The sequence below is a fragment of the Salvelinus namaycush genome, chromosome 6, assembly GCF_016432855.1.
Source record: "Salvelinus namaycush isolate Seneca chromosome 6, SaNama_1.0, whole genome shotgun sequence".
In the NCBI taxonomy this organism is placed as follows: domain Eukaryota; kingdom Metazoa; phylum Chordata; class Actinopteri; order Salmoniformes; family Salmonidae; genus Salvelinus; species Salvelinus namaycush.
Window position 1 is genome coordinate 16,409,562 of NC_052312.1, and position 20,210 is coordinate 16,429,771.

Sequence of the window (20,210 nt, forward strand, 5' to 3'; positions counted from 1 at the left end):
AAATGTTCTACATTGTAGATGAATAGTGAAGACATGATTCCATAAGTGTTATTTCATAGTTTTGATGTATTCACCATTATTGTACAATGTGGAAAATAGTAAAAAATAAAGACCCTTGTAGGTGTGTCAAAACTTTTGACTGGTACTGCACACACACACACACACACACACACACACACACACACACACACACACACACACACACACACACACACACACACACACACACACACACACACACACACACACACACACACACACTTGTGTGCATATAAACACGTGTGCACAGCGTGCATACACACACAAACCCACAGGCATCTATAATTAATTGATTTCTTAGTCAGTGCATATAAAACAATAAGTGTCTCGTGTGGCTCAGTAGGTAGAGCATGGCGCTAGCAACGTCAGGGTTGTGGGTTTGATTCCCACGGGGGGACCAGTACAAAAATGCATGCACTCACCACTGTAAGTCGCTCTGGATAAGAGCATCTGCTATATGACTAAAATGTAAAATTTGCAAAACGCCAACTGATATTCAAATGCTGTGCACACTTATACATACTTATACACACTTATACATACTCCACTTTTATCCACTGGAAAATGGTCAATCAAACAACCCATACGTATTGAAGTGAGTTCAGAAATGCCGCAAAATATTTGAAACAATCAAATTCATGTCGCCTGACAGATGTGATCCTACCACAGACAATGTAGGACAGCATCTGTAAGCTATAGGAACCTCCTGCGGTGGGAAGCATTCATGTCAACTCATCCGGTAGCTCTTCTCAAGGTAGAACAGATTTTGATGACATTTTACTGACAAGCCGGGACATCAAATCCACACTGGAGCTCAAGAAATAGCTGTGGAGGCCCTACAAATTGGGACACACATGCTTTATGCATCATGACGAGTCATAACACCCCCCTGTGAGTCTTGCCTGTCAGGGGAGTACTGGTGGACGGTGGGTTTTGACTTGCTTTGGTTAAAATGAGGTCACTTTTGGCTCTTTACCATATCTACTTATTACACAAAAATGTGGAAGTCGGATTTAAATTTCTGGGGGGAAAAAATCTTTGGGGCATTGAAATGAAATGACTTGATGGTAGCTTGGGGGCGAGTGCATAACCACTGACGGTTATAACAACGTGAAAGCTGTGAGTATATGCTAGAATTACATAATCAGGTTATAGTGGTGTTGTGAACAAGTATATTGCTATAGATGATTATATATGGCTCTCTTTATTTCATCTAAGAAAACAACTTAAACGTATTGTATAGTTGTCTTGTTGGCGTCTCCAGCAGGGAAAACATACGTGACATTTCCTTCAAGCAAAAAAACCTGATATCTTGTTTGACATTTATATCCAGACCATAACCTATTCAACCATGACCAACCGAGGATCTTATAATATAGTATGCATTACATACAGTATTTATACAGTTTCTTCTTTGGAGTGTTGTTTTACCATCAAAAACCATCACAACACAAACACAGAGGCATGACGACAGCATTAACAAGCAAAACATGCTGGGAAACGGTGGCTATGGGAATTGGTTGCAGGGGTGGGGGTTGGCGGGAGAATTAGGACATTGGGATGTGGTTAAGAGAAAGTGAGATGAGCAACAACTAGGATAAAAAAATGGCAACTAGGTATAGTTGCATCCACACTGATAAATTTTTATTTTTTTTATTATTGAACCTTTATTGAACTAGGCAAGTCAGTTAAGAACAAATTCTTATTTACAATGACGGCCTAGGAACAGTCGGTTAACTGCCTTGTTCAGGGGCAGAACGACATATTTTTACCTTGTTAGCTCGGGGATTCGATCTCACAACCTTTCGGTTACTGGCCCGACACTCTAACCACTAGGCTACCTGCTGCGCCAAGTGTTATGTTTAGATCCAAGTTTTCAGACACAATTTTACAAGGTCAAAGTTTACTTGGCAGGCCCAACATTGAGCAACAAATGCCTTCACAGCCAGGACAATCATTAGCACAAAGCATGACATTATGGTGGGGCAACAAGTCACAAATCATGGTTACACCAAAACACAGCACCATGGCGGATGGGAAGGGTAGGAAGCTGGGTGAAAGATAAGAGTCAAAATACCTGCACGTAAAACCGGCAAGAGCGCTCTCTTTTCTGCAGCTGCAAACCACCGGAAGAAATAACAGTTAGCAAAGGGTTGACACGACATACAAGTTCCATTAGTAGGAAATAAAGTATGAAAAGAGAGAAAATAAATATATAACAAAATGTCACCTCTTGACTTTGGCTAATTAAGACTTTCTCATTTTACATAAACTGTGTGAAAACCGGCATGCACATTAATTATTCCCTCTCATAGAAAACATCACAAAGAATCTTAGTCAATTAGAGCAGAAACAAGCCACACAGCCCAAGTGGGGATTGGGGCTGAGACATTGTTCAGCTTTCATGTTGGAGTTTCAAGGTTACCGCTCGTACCTGTGGGTAAGTGGAGAAAAAATGAACTAAAGAAGTAAAGCTAAAGCTGAAGGAGCAGGTCAATACAGTATGTAGAGATTTCGAATTAGCACTGGAGTACTGACAGCTAGCTAGACTAGCACGTAGCATTGGGCTGGGAACAGACTAAATAAACAGAAGCCTACTTTGTTAGCCTAGCCTAGCTGTAGCGCGTAGCATAGAGGGAATGCTGATGCGCTCCTGATTGTCTGTGATGGGTGGCGTCTTCCTCATAAAGGAAAGCTCTCGCTCCTTCACATCAGTCAGCCCATTTTCCTGGAAATGGTCCCGTTAGTGCCTTTCGCATGACACTTTGATCATAAAAGTGCCACAGATCTTGGTGTTTGCCAACTCAATCGGCTCTTTGTCTGCCGGCGGAGAAGCATTGTGCTCACTATCAAAGGGATCTTTAATTCCGTTAGCTCTTAGCAGATTGTGTCAAAATGATTGAACTCAGAGGTAAACACACGTGCGAGAGGGAGAGAGAGGTGGAGCACCAGCGCTAGGGGCTGCTAAGCCAGCCGGGATTAAAGGGGAAAGGATGGAGGACAGAGCGGAGAGGACAACCTTGAATAGTAGAGAGAGAGCGCTAGGGGAGATTTTTCATAAATCCTTGGTGTACTAGGTAGTTAGTGTATTTATCTAAGAGATAATGATCAAATGGGAAAAATAATATGCTCCCAGTTGTAGCTTTCCTTGTTCTAGACATTATCTTTTTTGGCATCATCATAAGAGAAAAAAATTACATTAAAATGTTTTGTCATTTAGCAGACACTCTTATCCAGAGCAATTTACAGAAGCAATTAGGGTTAAGTGCCTTGCTCAAGGGCACATCGGCATTTTGTTTTTACCTAGTCGGCTCGGAGATTCAAACCAACAACCTTTTGCTTACCGGCCCAACGATCTTAACCATTAGGCTACCTGCAGCCCCTCTAGTCTAGGCTAATGTTTATTTTTTTACATACTGTATATTCATAGAACATTGGCTTCAGTTTTACAACAAGATTATAACAATAAAAATCAAGGATCCTCTCCCATAAAACGTAGTTTGAATTGTAACTGTTCTTAACTTTTTATTTTCAAGACGGCTACCTCGTAAAAGCCATCGATAAAGAGATCAGAAGTGCAAGCCGTCAGGTTTCTCCTCGGCCCGTTGGCTATCACCATCGCCTCGCTCTCCAAGGAGGGAATGACACTTAAATCTCAATGGAGGCATCTGGCTGCATGCAGCAATTAAATAAAGTCTGTGAAAAAAAAGCTATTGGGAAACAGGTGTTATTGTTCCACTACAAGTGAAGCCGCTAAAACAAATTAACGGCTGACATTTTGAATTTCACTGATGTTTGCTTTTCCATTGGTTGCGTCACATTGCCTGAGTGCCCCTATGTGTACCCAACTGTGAATTTGGGAATAATTGCATTAGGTTGGGGCTACAAAAAAAAAAAACTCAGGCACTCTTGGGTTTAGAAAACAGCTATGTTTAATACATTTCGTCTGTCATTAGAAAGAAACGAGCATGGCATGAGAACCGCTTCAGACGTGCCTGGAATATCCGTATGACCTCTTTAAAAAAAGTCTACCTACTTTGGAATAATCCTACCCACGCGTTTGCTGTTATAATTAGTTATAACCCCTACTGACTTTTGGTAATAGAAAGCAGAACCGCCTATGCGGTAGAGGTTTTGAGATATCCCCCTTGCGTCTGGCTGCTTGTAGATTTTGTATTTTTTTTGAGGCCCGGGCAGATCGCTAGATGCGAGAAATAATGCAGGAGATAATTTGGTATGACAGTGCTGTGGCCGGAGTACAGATCATTAAAACAATGCCCACTGTTCAGGTTTGACTGGCTTGAAATCCTTGTCTGGCCTCCACCGGTGAAAAATAAAGTTGCAGAGATTGAAGGAAACAAAGAAAAGGTGACTAAAGTCAGTTCTGCCTTCGGCTATGAATCAATTCTCATATATATCCTCCTTTCTTCATCCTGTGTCCTTGGTGGACCATTGAGCTGAACAATCTGGATAGGTGAAGCGAAAGGTTGGAAACCCTACTGGTTATGTTGCTCTCGCCTGTCACAATCTGTCAAATCAACTAGTCCCGAAGGGAAGGAGACGAGGAAAGGAAATGACACAGCCATTGCTTATCCCAGACTGGAGGTAGTAACCTACCTTGTTGAGGCTGCGGGCTGCACTATCTTTGCCTCCAGGGGTAAGGTTCCTCAGCTGCACGTCAAGTAGGTCCACAAGCTGACCCATGGCCTTGACTGTGTAGGTGATGTCACCTGCCTGAAGGTTACTCTTAGTTTGCTCCGACAGCTCCCTGGCAATGATGGCTGCAGTCTCTCCTGCTTTGAGCTGGAAAAACAACATACACATATTTAACCAAGCATGATGGCAGACACATATTCACATTGACACATACACAGTATGCAATTAACCACTGACTATCATGCTATGTAGCTATAGTACCAACGGACTGGCCATAGGGCAGTTCGGGCAAATGCAGATGAGCTGGCCAAACATGAACCCAGTTGGCCCGGTCTAAATTGGAGGTTTTGCACAGAATTATCACTATTTGGCTTATCAATAATATGAGGATTCAATATTACATTCAATGTTGCTGAATGACCAGTGTATAAGTATAAACTATGTTATGCTATTTGATTTAAAGGGGCTAGAACCAAATCCATTCCAGTCTCAAATGTGTGACAAAGTCAAACACTATTACATCATAAATAAATACAATCCTACAGTCATCCGTCTCCCTGTATCTAAATACATACTCTGGATTGAACCTATTATTTTCAACATACACATTTCTAACATGACAAATGGCATTATACAAAATGTTTGAAGTTAGAAAAGAATGTTTAGCATGTACAGATTTCCTGATTATATCACTATCGCCTGCAATTGAATAGGTGAGGAAATGTTTAATTGAATGCACACGGGGGCTAATAGACTATCAGGAAACAATTATGTAGTCAACTATGGAGACAAGTCTCCCCTAAAAGTCTATAGGCAGCGTGAAACTAATGGCTGCTAGCTTTCGGGGGAAGACATGTCACACACGGAGGATGGCGCCTGTTTGAAATTCATTTTGTCTCGTGAACTTCTGTGATTGTCGTGACTGTGCTTTGGCGAGATCTTTCGGCAAAAAAACAACATTGATCATTCCAGTCTTTCACTTTGGCGGTCTTTAGGTATGAAATACGTTTTTTCCCCCCCTGCTCTCCATCTATCCTCAATAATCCCCCCTCTCAAGCTCCAATTGTCTGGCCCAATCCCAAATCATCCCCTAAACCCTACGCCCTTATGCACCTGTGGAGATCTGAGATGATTTGACATTTGTAATCAATCTGATAATAGCTCGACCTTGCCTCACTAGGTGGAAGTTACACCATATTGCTTATACCAATCAATTTATTCTTCCCCCCCTTTCTCTCCCCCCCTTCTCTTTCTCTCTCAGTCTATTGTTGTATTGCATGTAAAAGCTTTTTGTTTAGACTATGGAGGAAGAGAAACAAATATTTTCAAAGCACAACCACGAACCATTCCCTATGTACGCCACTTGGTTGGAGAGCGTACCTATTTAAATTTTCTGAGGGAAACAATTGAATAAAATTGAAGAAAAACATCTCCTCAAGCCATGGATGAGACTGTCTCCGAAGAGTCTCCACTTGCCCACAAACTAGCAACCGCTTTTGTAGTCGTCGTGTCTCTTGGTTTTTAAATTACAACATATAAATCTGCCAAGCAGAGAGGCCTAATGATGTCTCGAGGAGTCTCATTTCATAGTGCAATGTGTTTCTGTGCTTTTAATTTATCTTGAATTGGATTACGAAAAAAATAACTTTATGTTTAGCTTTCTTTGTTTCTACAACCCAGACATTTAATTGAATAACACCTGTTCCATTCAAATGGGAAATGTTTTCATATGCAGAAGATTTGACTACCGTTCAGAAAGAACATTTCATCTGGTCAAAATTAGAGTGCTAAACACAGCTTTAAGACATTTCAAATCTTTCAAATCTGGATATACAGTAAATTCAACAGGGACATTGAAGAGGTGAGGTTGGATCTGATTTGGAGCATGGTTCCGAAGGTCTGCTATTCTTCCTAAGGTCCCTCTATTTTTGGAACGCTTATAGCTTCCTGCATTCGATTAGCCTCGGGTTTAGTGAAGACCAAGAGACAGCATTTGGGCTACATATAATTTGGGCCGTGTTTAGGAGTCTAACCAAGTCAGACATCTGTGTTTAGTCGGCTGTGTTCGTGGATGATGCACTTCTTTCCTCTGATATTTCATACATACAGTACAGTGCATTCGGAAAGTATTCATAACCATTGGCTTTTTCGCCATTTTGTTGTGTTACAGCCTTATTCTAAAATGGGTTAAATAAATAAAAAATCCTCTATCTACAAACAATACCCCATAATGACAAAGCTATTTTTTTTGTGCAAATGTATAAAATTAAAAAAATTAAAAAGGCACACACCTTTCTATATAAGGTCCCACAGTTGACAGTACATGTCAGAGCAAAAACCAAGCCATGAGGTCGAAGGAATTGTCCGTAGAGTTCCGAGACAGGATTGTGTCGAGGCACAGATGTGGGGAAGGGTACCAAAACATGTCTGCAGCATTGAAAGTTCAAGAACACAGTGGCCTCCATCATTCATAAATGGAAGAAGTTTGGAACCACCAAGACTCTTCCTCGAGCTGGCCTCCCGACCAAACTGAGCAATCGGGGGAGAAGGGCCTTGGTCAGGGAGGTGAACAAGACCCCGAGTCACACTTACACATCTCCAGAGTTCCTCTGTGGAGACGGGAGAACTTTCCAGAAGGAAAACCATCTCTGCAGCACTCCACCAATCATGCCTTTATGGTAAAGTGGCCAGACGGAAGCCACTCCTCAGTAAAAGGCACATGACAGTCCTTTTGGAGTTTGCCAAAAGGAACCTGAAGACTCTCAGACCATGAGAAACAACAATCTCTGGTCTGATGAAACCAAGATTGAACTCTTTGGCCTGAATGCCAAGAGTCACGTATGGAGGAAACTTAGCACCATCTCTACGGTGAAGCACATTGGTGGAGGTATTATGCTGTGGGGATGTTTTTCAGCGGCAGGGACTGGGAGACTAGTCAGGATCGAGGGAAATATGAACGTAGCAAAGTACAGAGAGATCCTTGATGAAAACCTGCTCCAGAGCACACATGACCTCAGACTAGGGCAAAGGTTCACCTTCTAACAAGGCAACAACCCTAAGCACACAGCCAAGACAATGCAGGAGTGGCTTCGGGACACTCTGAAGGTCCATGAGTGGCCCAGCCAGAGCTCGGACTTGAACCCAATCAAACATCTCTGGAGAGACCTGAAAATAACTGCGCAGCGACGCTCCCCATCCAACCTGACAGAGCTTGAGAGGATCTGCAGAGAAGAATGGGAGAAACTCCCCAAATACAGATGTGCCAAGCCTGTAGCATCATACCCAAGAAGACTCAAGGCTGTAATCGCTGCCAAAGGTGATTCAACAAAGTACTGAGTAAAGGGTCTGAATACTTATGTAAATGTGATATTTCAGGTTTTTTCCCTATACATTTTCTAACATTTCTTAAACCTGTTTTTGCTTTCTCATTATGGGGTATTTTGTGTGTATTGATGACAGAAAATACATTTAATCAATTTCAGAATAAGGTCTCTGAATACTTTCCAAATGCACTGTAGGAGTCAAAGTCTGGGACTATGTCCCAAATTACACCCTATTCCCTATGTAGTGCACAACTTTTGAACAGATTTCGTAGGGCTCTGGTTAAAAGTAGTGTACTATAAAAGGAATTAATAGAAGCATTAGGGGGAGACTGCGGTGTCCACGGCAAAGGGTCTCACATGATTTACTTGGCCATCCCTTGCAATCATTGCCTCTGTGTTTATTAGCAGATCCAATTACACCGGCTTAATTTGCCTTTCTTCGAGAACCCCGACCCTGTGTGGACAGTGTGTGGAGGGTAGAGAAGCTGTCTTCTTCTTTCCCCCTTCTCTTCCTCTCGGTTTCTCTCTCCATCTTAATAAGAACAGCTATGGCCAAAGTAAGAAAAAGTGAGGTCTGTCACCGCTCTCTCAGCCTCCCCATCTCTATCCCAATCACTCCTCTCTCAGCCTCCCCATCTCTATCCCAATCACTCCTTCTCTCTCAGCCTCCCCATCTCTATCCCAATCACTCCTTCTCTCTCAGCCTCCCCATCTCTATCCCAATCACTCCTTCTCTCAGCCTCCCCATCTCTATCCCAATCACTCCTTCTCTCAGCCTCCCCATCTCTATCCCAATCACTCCTTCTCTCAGCCTCCCCATCTCTATCCCAATGACTCCTTCTCTCTCAGCCTCACCCATCTCTATCCCAATGACTCCTTCTCTCTCAGCCTCACCCATCTCTATCCCAATCACTCCTTCTCTCTCAGCCTCACCCATCTCTATCCCAATGACTCCTTCTCTCTCAGCCTCACCCATCTCTATCCCAATCACTCCTTCTCTCTCAGCCTCACCCATCTCTATCCCAATCACTCCTTCTCTCTCAGCCTCCCCATCTCTATCCCAATCACTCCTTCTCTCTCAGCCTCCCCATCTCTATCCCAATCACTCCTTCTCTCTCAGCCTCCCCATCTCTATCCCAATCACTCCTTCTCTCTCAGCCTCAACTCCCTCAATTCCAGTCTCTTTCTCTCCGAGTTCATCTCTCTGCGTCTTTCTGTTAATGAGAAGAACCAGGGACAGTGGTGTGAAAATAAGCGCCAGACGGAATTCTGGGACGCCTGACAGGTTGATCTTCATTTAAATTCCCTGTCGCCACAGCGACAACGAGGGATGACAGGCACATCGCTCATGCCTAATTTGCGTAATAAAGATTAATAACACTTTTGTTAAAAATGTATCCATATTCCAATAGTCACTCCCACCAAGTATGTGCATAGGGGAGAAGTGTATATGTGTCAAGTTTTTTGCTGCTTTGCGTGTGAGATGCATTCTATAATAGACTATGAATTTGAGTCAGGAAACAGAGAGCGACATTATCGTAAAGGATAGAACAGAAGAGTGGAATCATCTCCATATCGATTTCAAAAGAATGGAACTGAGCTGTAGTTGACACCCAAAACATCAGCCCATTCCCTCTTTACCTCCCTCTCTCTCTCTCGTCTCTCCCCCTCTCTACCTCTACCCCTCCCTCCCTCTCTCTCTTCACCTCCCTCCCTCTCTCTCTTCACCTCCCTCCCTCTCTCTCTTCACCTCCCTCCCTCTCTCTCTTCACCTCCCTCCCTCTCTCTCTTCACCTCCCTCTCTCTTTACCCCACTCTTACCTCCCCCTCTTTACCGCCCCCTCTCTCCCTCTACCTCTCACCCTCTACCTCTCACCCTCTACCTCTCACCCTCTACCTCTCTCTCTCTCTCTCTCTCTCTCTCTCTCTCTCTCTCTCTCTCTCTCTCTCTCTCTCCCCCCCTCTCTCTCTCTCTCCCCCCCTCTCCCTCTCTCCCCCCCTCTCCCTCTCTCCCCCCCTCTACCTCTCTCCCCCCCTCTACCTCCCTACCCCCCTCTACCTCTCTACGTCTACCTCCCTACCCCTACCTCTACCTCCCTACCTCTACCTCTCTACCTCTACCTCTCTACCTCTACCTCCCTACCCCTTCCTCTACCTCTCTACCCCCCTCTACCTCTACCTCTACCTCCCTACCTCTACCTCTACCTCCCTACCTCTACCTCCCTCTACCTCCCTCTACCTCCCTCTACCTCTACCTCCCTCTACCTCCCTCTACCTCCCTCTACCTCCCTCTACCTCTACCTCCCTCTACCTCCCTCTACCTCCCTCTACCTCTACCTCCCTCTACCTCCCTCTACCTCTACCTCCCTCTACCTCCCTCTACCTCCCTCCCTCTCTCTCTACCTCCCTCCCTCTCTCTCTACCTCCCTCCCTCTCTCTCTACCTCCCTCCCTCTCTCTCTACCTCCCTCTCTCTCTACCTCCCTCTCTCTCTACCTCCCTCTCTCTCTACCTCCCTCCCTCTCTCTCTACCTCCCTCTCTCTCTACCTCCCTCTCTCTCGCTCTCTCTCTCTCTCTCTACCTCCCTCTCTCTCTACCTCCCTCTCTCTCTACCTCCCTCTCTCTCGCTCGCTCCCTCTCTCTCGCTCGCTCCCTCCCTCCCTCCCTCCCTCCCTCTCGCTCTCTCTCTACCTCCCTCTCGCTCACTCTCTCTCTCTCTACCTCCCTCTCACTCTCTCTCTCTACCTCCCTCTCGCTCGCTCACTCTCTCTCTCTCTACCTCTACCTCCCTCTCGCTCTCTCTCTAACTCCCTCTCGCTCGCTCTCTCTCCCTCTCTCTCTCTACCTCCCTCTCGCTCTCTCTCTCTCTACCTCCCTCTCGCTCTCTCTCTCTCTCTACCTCCCTCTCGCTCGCTCGCTCTCTCCCTCTCGCTCGCTCTCTCTCTCTCTCTCTCTCTACCTCCCTCTCGCTCGCTCTCTCGCTCTCTCTACCTCCCTCTCTCTCTCTACCTCCCTCTCTCTCTCTACCTCCCTCTCGCTCACTACCTCCCTCTCGCTCACTACCTCCCTCTCGCTCACTACCTCCCTCTCGCTCACTACCTCCCTCTCGCTCACTACCTCCCTCTCGCTCACTACCTCCCTCTCGCTCACTACCTCCCTCTCGCTCACTACCTCCCTCTCGCTCACTACCTCCCTCTCGCTCACTACCTCCCTCTCGCTCACTACCTCCCTCTCGCTCACTACCTCCCTCTCGCTCACTACCTCCCTCTCGCTCACTACCTCCCTCTCGCTCACTACCTCCCTCTCGCTCACTACCTCTCTCTCGCTCACTACCTCTCTCTCGCTCACTACCTCTCTCTCGCTCTCTCTCTCGCTCTCTCTCTCGCTCTCTCCCTCTACCTCCCTCTACCTCCCTCTACCTCCCTCTACCTCCCTCTACCTCCCTCTACCTCCCTCTACCTCGCTCTCTCTCTACCTCCCTCTACCTCCCTCTCTCTCTCTCTCTCTACCTCCCTCTCTCTCTCTACCTCTACCTCCCTCTCTCTACCTCTACCTCCCTCTCTCTCTCTACCTCCCTCTCTCTCTCTACCTCCCTCTCTCTCTCTACCTCCCTCTCTCTCTCTACCTCCCTCTCTCTCTCTCTCTCTCTACCTCCCTCTCTCTCTCTCTCTCTACCTCCCTCTCGCTCTCTCTCTCTACCTCCCTCTCGCTCACTCTCTCTCTCTCTCTCTACCTCCCTCTCGCTCTCTCTCTCTACCTCCCTCTCGCTCTCTCTCTCTACCTCCCTCTCGCTCACTCTCTCTCTCTACCTCCCTCTCGCTCACTCTCTCTCTCTACCTCCCTCTCGCTCACTCTCTCTCTCTACCTCCCTCTCGCTCACTCTCTCTCTCTACCTCCCTCTCGCTCACTCTCTCTCTCTACCTCCCTCTCGCTCTCTCTTTACCTCCCTCTCGCTCTCTCTTTACCTCCCTCTCGCTCTCTCTTTACCTCCCTCTCGCTCTCTCTTTACCTCCCTCTCTCTCTCTCTTTACCTCCCTCTCTCTCTCTCTCTTTACCTCTCTCTCTCTCTCTTTACCTCTCTCTCTCTACCTCCCTCTCTCTCTCTACCTCCCTCTCTCTCTCTACCTCCCTCTCTCTCTCTACCTCCCTCTCTCTCTCTCTCTCTACCTCCCTCTCTCTCTCTCTCTACCTCCCTCTCTCTCTCTCTCTTTACCTCCCTCTCTCTCTCTCTCTTTACCTCTCTCTCTCTCTCTCTCTTTACCTCTCTCTCTCTACCTCCCTCTCTCTCTCTACCTCCCTCTCTCTCTCTCTCTCTACCTCCCTCTCTCTCTCTCTCTACCTCCCTCTCTCTCTCTCTCTACCTCCCTCTCTCTCTCTACCTCCCTCTCTCTCTCTACCTCCCTCTCTCTCTCTACCTCCCTCTCTCTCTCTACCTCTCTCTCTCTCTCTCTACCTCTCTCTCTCTCTCTCTACCTCCCTCTCTCTCTCTTTACCTCCCTGTCTCTCTCTTTACCTCCCTCTCTCTCTCTTTACCTCCCTCTCTCTCTCTTTACCTCTCTCTCTCTTTACCTCCCTCTCTCTTTACCTCCCTCTCTCTCTCTTACCTCCCTCTCTCTCTCTTTACCTCCCTCTCTCTCTCTTTACCTCCCTCTCTCTCTCTTTACCTCCCTCTCTCTCTCTTTACCTCCCTCTCTCTCTCTTTACCTCCCTCTCTCTCTCTTTACCTCCCTCTCTCCCTCACTTTTTTTAGTCACCTGTGAATCCATATCCACAAAGCGCTGTTTGGTTAAGGGGCTGCGATTTCCCGCTCTGGAGTGGATTATAAGTGTTATAGCCCGCATGCCTCGGGCTCCTCCGAGTTTTTTGAGATCCGATGCATTTCATAAACAGGGATAGTGATGCTACTAGTACTACTACTAGCGCTACTGCTGTAGCCCCAATAACCACATATTCTGTGAGTGCCATTATAGATTTATACACAGAATGCGTGGAGCTCTTCGAGTAACTCTCGTCCGGGGAATGAGATAGACCCCTCTGGGCCAAAAGAAAATGGCAGAATGGGGGGGGGGGGGGGGGGGGGGGGCACAATTGGGTAGTGGGTGTATTGGCCAACATTGTGAACTCAATGCAGTAGGGAGGAAAGTTTTCTAAGACAGCTGCTTTCAACTGTCGTCCTTGGGTCTATAGTGAGTGGACATTAATTGACTAAGTTCTTCTCAGCAGGGACAAAGAAAACCAGTGGAACACAGTGGCCCTGTCCTAGAGGATGGGAGGATGGGCGTAGTATCCCCTTGGTCGAAGAAGTTTCCATTGTTGCCAAGTGAACAAGTGTGAATTGCCAAGCGCGAAGTGTGTGTCCATGCGCGAGTGTGCGTGCATCTGTAAGTAGGGACTCTTGGGGTCTCATTACCTTCTGGGTGATGACATTGACCCACGGGGACGTACAGTTGCTGAGGTCGGGCCCTTGGGGGTCCCAGTATCCTTCGGGCCCCATACACAGATACATGGCCACGCCTGTGGAAGAAAACAACACTCAGAGTTAGAGGCAATAGAGCATATAGCAAAGCTATCCCTGGAGATTATCGCTATGCTACCAACGACATTTACCGTGTTGGTAAGAAAACAAAGGTTGGTCCCCTGAACGTATGTCTGGAGGGGGAGAGTTGAGGGCAGAATTGGGGTTCAACGCTAATCTGAAGACCATGCTTCAGTTACCCAACAATCCCCCAGGGTAAAAAAAACTATTCCACTGCGAGACGCGTGTTTCGAAACAACTGTTTATCGCAACCGCTCTGCCTGTATTTCCATTGTTCATCCTCATACAATCTGTTGGCGTTTGTCCGTATGAATGTGCATGTCACGACTTTGCCCCCGAAATATCAATTTCCCAATCAAACTACCATGTCCTTAAAACCAATTCAACTTAATGTTAAAATAAATATATTTGGGGGATGTGAAAAAATGTATGTCATCGACTGGTTTTATCATCTACACGCTAAATTAAATCATCTACATGTTAAATTAAGTCATTTATTTTTGTGGTAGCACTTCAGGGCCCACAGAGGTATATTGGATAGTGTGTGAATCTAGTAATTAAGAGTCGGCGGAGCTCTGCATGTGTTAAACGGGTGCGACAGTTGAACCCCTGGCAAAAATACACCAAACTGTGTTCCAATTAAGTCGGAAATCCTGGAGTTCGTTACGAAAGGTCAATTAATGCTGCCTGAGGGAGACGACTGGTACTGACGGGGATGTGGAGCGGCGCGTGTTTGGCCTTTGGGTCACACAGGGCTTCTGAAAAAGGGTCCGTTAAAAATGGGACTACGCCCCTATCAGCGCTTTTACTAACTCTGCGTATAAACGGTGACTGCGTCTATATAAACTCACACTCCCCTATGGGCCCTAGTCAAAAGTAGTGCACTATGAAGGGAATAGGGTGCCATTTGGGATGCACAGCATTTTAAAAGGGACACAGATCGAGGAAAACAGGACAAGTTCATGTGGGCTATGCCATTGATAGTGTTTATATTCAATCTGTGTATAAACTGCAATTGTGTATTTTTTTTTAAACTATCAACTCCATGACTGGGGAAGAAAAACACTAGTCTCCGATTGATACATGTCCATGGGGTATAGAGAGGAGGGGGAGACAGACTGCGAACATTAACTGATATCAACTTTGACTGACACACAATTTCCTTCCCAGTCCTCCTTGGACTTCCTAACGTTTGATGGGTTTATCAGATAGGCCTCAACCTGACAGAGTGAGAGATAACGATGGCGAGAGAACGATAGAGTGAGAGAGACAGAGAGAGAGAAAGATGGAGAGAGAAAGACATAAAAGATGGAGAGAGAGGGAGAGAATGTTGGAGAGAGGGAAAGAGAGATAGGGTAGGGTTTCAAGGAACTTTCAAAGACAGCCTGTGAGGAAACTCAAAGCCGTCCTCTACTTCGGTGGTTTCGTGTCCCGCTTGTTGTGCTGTACGCCAGAGGCGTTCGAGAGGCCACGTCGCGGGGACTGGTGTCTCCAGGTAATGATGAAAAGAAGGCGAGAGACAAGACTGTCCCCAAACCCGGTTGCAATACTTCTGGGCTTGTGATCAAAACCTATCTTAAAAATAGTAGCCCTGATCTAGGATCAGGACCCACTCCTTTCCATATAATCATATTCATTATGATCTAAACAGCAAAACTGACCACTGACACCCTTGCCAACATGGGCGCCATGTTACAACACAAATCTTCTAATACCTCGATACTGATCCTAATGGCAACATTCACATGCATTTCTTCCATCTCTCTTTAATATCACTCTCTCCATGTGGATCTATGCTTACTATTGACTTCAAAACTATTTCACTTCATTTCAGAGGTGCCTGACCTTCTCGGATCTTAATATGTTGGTATCCATTCCTTTTGACCCGAGCCAACTGTTTCCAGTTGGCACAGGAGGAGACGAAGAAACGAGTGACGTGGCGCCTTACGAGCTACAGTAAGCGCCTGGTCCTCGTTAAAGAGCACACACACAACAACAGTTTAGTGTTAATTCATTTGGCTAATTGTTTCCTGGGATTGAAGAAGCGTAGGGGAGGATTCCACGTCTTGGTTCCATACGCCCTGTACCGTTGCCATCTTTAGCTTCTCTACTCTCAGCGAGTCGAACATAAGGCATGGGAGGATGCATACAAACAACAGAACATTCTTGTAAATAACATTCAGGGAAACATTCAGGGAAACATTCAGGCGAGCCAAACGTCACACTTCAATAGGTTTTCATAATCAGTTGAATATTGGTAGCCGTACACAGTTGAGAAAATCAACGGCAGAATGTGTTTGACGACAAATTTCGGGAAAACTGAAGGGGGGGGGTCACGATTAATTGAGTTAACTGCATGACTACATTTGGAAATTCACCCCCAGTGAGAAAGAGCAGATTTAAGGGGAAAGCTCTGCCTTTTATGATCAGCTCCATTCCTGAGGGGCCAATTCAGGAGCTTGCAGAGGATTCTGGTTTGTCTCCGAGGGCCAGACTCATGGCATCCTTATGCATAATGTTCAATATTCCATACAGTGGGTTCAGTTGGTAAAAGCATGGCGATAGAAAGGTTGTGGGTTTGATTCCCGCAGGGATCACTAATCTATTTTGGTGATACTTCAGACATTCCCTACGTTGCCTGGACTACACAGTGCTTTAAGCAGTTGTTTGATGACATAATTCACGTAAACATATGCAACACATATAACAATTAAACTGACATGTTTGTTGCACTGTCAGATAATTCAACCCCGGATAGTGAGCTGCTATATTTGACAACTACCAACTGTACATGACCCTAGTGTAGGCCTATAGTGGTCTATGTACTTTTACCAGGGCCCAGTGAATATGTCATTTCAGACGCAGGCTAGCAGGTTGACGTTTATTGTCATGAATCTTGTCCTAGAGGCAGAACTGAGCGATTTCCGCTAGATGGGCAAGCTGCAAAGTCAAAATTGGCTATATTGTAAAAATTTATGAAAACAAAAAATGACATTTTGGTCTTAACTTAAGGTTAAGCATTAGGGCTAGCAGTCTGGTTAAGGTTAGGTTCAAAATCAGATTTTACAACTTTGTGGGTGTGCTAGCTAGTCACCACTCTGCAGAGACACCTCCAGGTCAAGAGTCATGACAATAAATGCCATCCTGCTGCAGGCTAACCACAGTATTAAGTAGAACAAACCCATTACCTATTGTTCCAGTTGGGCATGGTTGCCTGGTCACCAGTCCATGCCTGGTCTTGGGCCAAGACACGTCTGACATGATCATGGGGTTACAGTACTCAATGCCGACGTTGGGGAGCTTAGAGGACGGGGACGACCTTGTGTTGCCCTCTGGGATATTGCCCTCTGCTGGCGGCAATGGCGGCGGCAGAGTAGTCGAGGTGGTGCGCGGTCGCTGGGCAACGGGGGTCGTCGCAGAGGCCCTGGTGGTTGTGGTGGAGCTGGTTGTTGGCGTGGTCGTCATGGAAACCGTCGCCGGTCGAGTTGTAGTCCGCGTTGTCGTGGTATCCATAAAAACGATCACAGACGATGACGATTCTGTAGCAAGAGAGATGAAAGAAAGAGAATCAGTAAACCGAGAAAAAAAAAAAAAAAAAGAGTTGAGAAATGGAAATGGAATAGGGAAAGAGAAAAAAATAGATTCTGAGCAATGTATTTCCTTTATTTATTCAGTCACACTACATTTATGTCTGAGAGGCTAATTTATTTTAGGGTCAGCGCAAAAACACTCAGAGGGGTTCAATCGTTCCTATCTCCAGTGTCAGTTTAGGAGGAGATAGTTCAAACTGGATCAATTGGATCTGGCAGGTGTGGCTTGGTTGTGCAGGCTCAGTTTCTACTGAGGAGCTGGCAGACTCCCACAGCTAGGAACAAGTACACAGGCATCCATTTCCAGCTGTGTGTGTGAGTGTATGTGCGCGTTTGTGTGTGACTGCCTCTGATGCAGTTGTTGCAGACCCCTGTGTTGTTGTGGAGGCTTCTGTCACCCATGATGGACCATCGCATCCTAAATCGAGGACTACACTCCTCGGTATCAGACGGATGTAGCTACGGCAGCACTGGACTGGCCTGAGGCTGCAGGGGAAACTTGGTGCTCTGCACTGTGCTGACCACTTTGTCTCCCATTCCATGTACCAGAACGTTGCCATTGGTGAGGACATGCTCACCTTTACTGTTAAGGTGAGGCTGCAAGTTCTACCAACAAAATACAACCTAATACTCTGGTACCCTGAAAACCATGGTCCCTTCTGTATTTTACACCCTGAGTTAAATGTAATGGAGTCTGTTGCACATGTTGTTAATGGTTGCAGTTCATACAAAGACTTCGGGTACGTGGCCTTCAGATTGCAGGCCTGCCTAAGAGTAGTGCATAACAACTGACTAGGTACCCTAATGCAGGAGCCTAGCTGTGTGGAGGAGAAGGTACTACTGTGTTTCAGCCGTTATGGGGGAGCCTAGATGTGTGGAGGAGAAGGTACTGCTGTGTTTCAGCCGTTATGGAGGAGCTTAGCTGTGTGGAGGAGAAGGTACTGCTGTGTTTCAGCCGTTATGGAGGAGACTAGCTGCGTGGAGGAGAAGGTACTGCTGTGTTTCAGCCGTTATGGGGGAGCCTAGCTGTGTGGAGGAGAAGGTACTGCTGTGTTTCAGCCGTTATGGGGGAGCCTAGATGTGTGGAGGAGAAGGTACTGCTGTGTTTCAGCCGTTATGCAGGAGCCTAGCTGTGAGGAGGAGAAGGTACTGCTGTGTTTCAGCCGTTATGGAGGAGCCTAGCTGCGTGGTGGAGAAGGTACTGCTGTGTTTCAGCCGTTATGGAGGAGCCTAGCTGCGTGGTGGAGAATGTACTGCTGTGTTTCAGCCGTTATGGAGGAGACTAGATGTGTGGTGGAGAAGGTGCTTTTTGTTTCATTAAGTGTCCTTGCATCAACAACCTTTAAAAATGTTTGAATCCTTTATGACATAATTTGATTTGTGGATTCAAAAAAGTATTTAAAATGTGTGCTTGTGTACATACCAAGCCTTTCTGCATAACAAGTCAATAACAGTATTGTAGCTGTGCGATTCCAGGGGCGGAGGACGAAGACAATGGTGTCGTAAATATGACATTGTTTTTCTTTGTCTCCCCGCGACGCGGATCAGCGATGTGTGGGTTCAACCCGCAGTCCCCGTGGTTATATCTGCGGGGCGGGCGGGTTTAGAGTCATGAAATATTGTGTGGATGAAGGTTGGGTGGGTTGAATAAAGAGAAAACGATACATACAAAAATGTATAAATGTATCGTTCGTGTACAACTTATTTATTTATAGGCTACATTGTTTTTTTTCATTATTTTTAGGCTATCTGGCATTAGTGTGTAAGCCTATAAGCTTTAGGGCCTAAGTATACGCGTGCCTAACAGCCTACACGCTAATCGCCAAATGCTTTTGGGAATGGGCAGAAAAAGTACATGTCAATCTACAGAGGCAAAAAGGACAATGTCGGTGTTTAATTCAAGAAGAGAAAAGCTGCAAAATGGAGAGTTGAAAATAAAGATAAGGGAAGGCCAGTAATGTCTGCTCCACGAAAGAAGCAGAGACGACAGAAAACTTGACTGATGTCAACTATACTGAACAAAAATATAAAACGCAACATGCTAAAATATCAAAGATTTGACTGAGTTACATTTCATATGATGAAATCTGTCAACAACAAAAAAAGCCCTAATCTATGGATTTCACATGACTGGGAAAGCAGATATGCATTTGTTGGTCACAGATACTTTAAAAATAAAATAAAAATTGGCCTTTACAATGGGCCTCAGGATCTCCTCACGGTATTTCTGTGCATTCAAATCGCCATCGATAAAATGCAATTGTGTTTGTTGTCCGTAGCTTTTGCCTGCCGATACCATAACCACACCGCCACCCTGGGGCACTCTGTTCACAACGTTGACATCAGCAAACCCCTTGCCAACACGACCCAATACACATGGTCTGCATTTGAGACCGGTTGGTTGTCCTGACAAATTTTCTAAAACGACGCTGGAGTTGGCTTATGGTAGAAAAATGAACATTCTGGCAACAGTTCTGGTGGACATTCCCGGCAGTCAGCATGCCAATTGTGCACTCCCTCAAAACTTGAGACATGGAAATGTGTTGAGTTGTGTTGAGTGACCTTTTATTGACCCCAGCACAAGGTGCACCTGTGTAATTATCATGCTGTTTAATTAGCTTCTTGATATGCCACACCTGTCAGGTGGATGGATTATCTTGGCAAAGGAGAGATGTTCACCAACAGGGATATAAACAAATTTGTACACTAAATATTTTTGTGCGTATGGAAAGTTTCTTGAGATCTTTTATTTCAGTTCATGAAACATGGGACCAACACTTTACATTTGCGTTTATATTTTTGTTCTGTGTAGATTGAAGCACTCATTTCATTCTATCGATTTATGAAAGACAAACCCACACTGCTCTTGCCAGTTTTACTGTTCTTTATTAAGCTTTACGTATTGTCCTCAAGGCCTTTGTCGGTTTTGTTGAATATTGTCGATTTATGACATTATTCTGGTGAGCAAGGGTTTATTTAGTCTTCTAGGGCAACATAATCACAGAAGATATGATGCATGTATCTAATTATAGACAAGTTGACTAACAAATAGTCGACCAAAATGGT

General features: G+C 45.6%; 1 protein-coding gene across 1 annotated transcript in view; it reads right to left on the bottom strand.

Annotated features, from left to right (window-relative positions):
- The window catches only part of adgrl3.1 (adhesion G protein-coupled receptor L3.1), a 211,465-nt gene that overhangs the window by 91,230 nt on the left and 100,025 nt on the right, over positions 1 to 20,210 (bottom strand). The window contains exons 5-8 of the mRNA XM_038995240.1: positions 16,743 to 17,093; positions 13,429 to 13,532; positions 4,657 to 4,842; positions 2,117 to 2,155 (exon numbers count right to left, since the gene is read on the bottom strand). Coding sequence (XP_038851168.1) covers positions 2,117 to 2,155; positions 4,657 to 4,842; positions 13,429 to 13,532; positions 16,743 to 17,093 — 680 coding nt within the window. The remainder of the gene's footprint in view (positions 1 to 2,116; positions 2,156 to 4,656; positions 4,843 to 13,428; positions 13,533 to 16,742; positions 17,094 to 20,210) is intronic.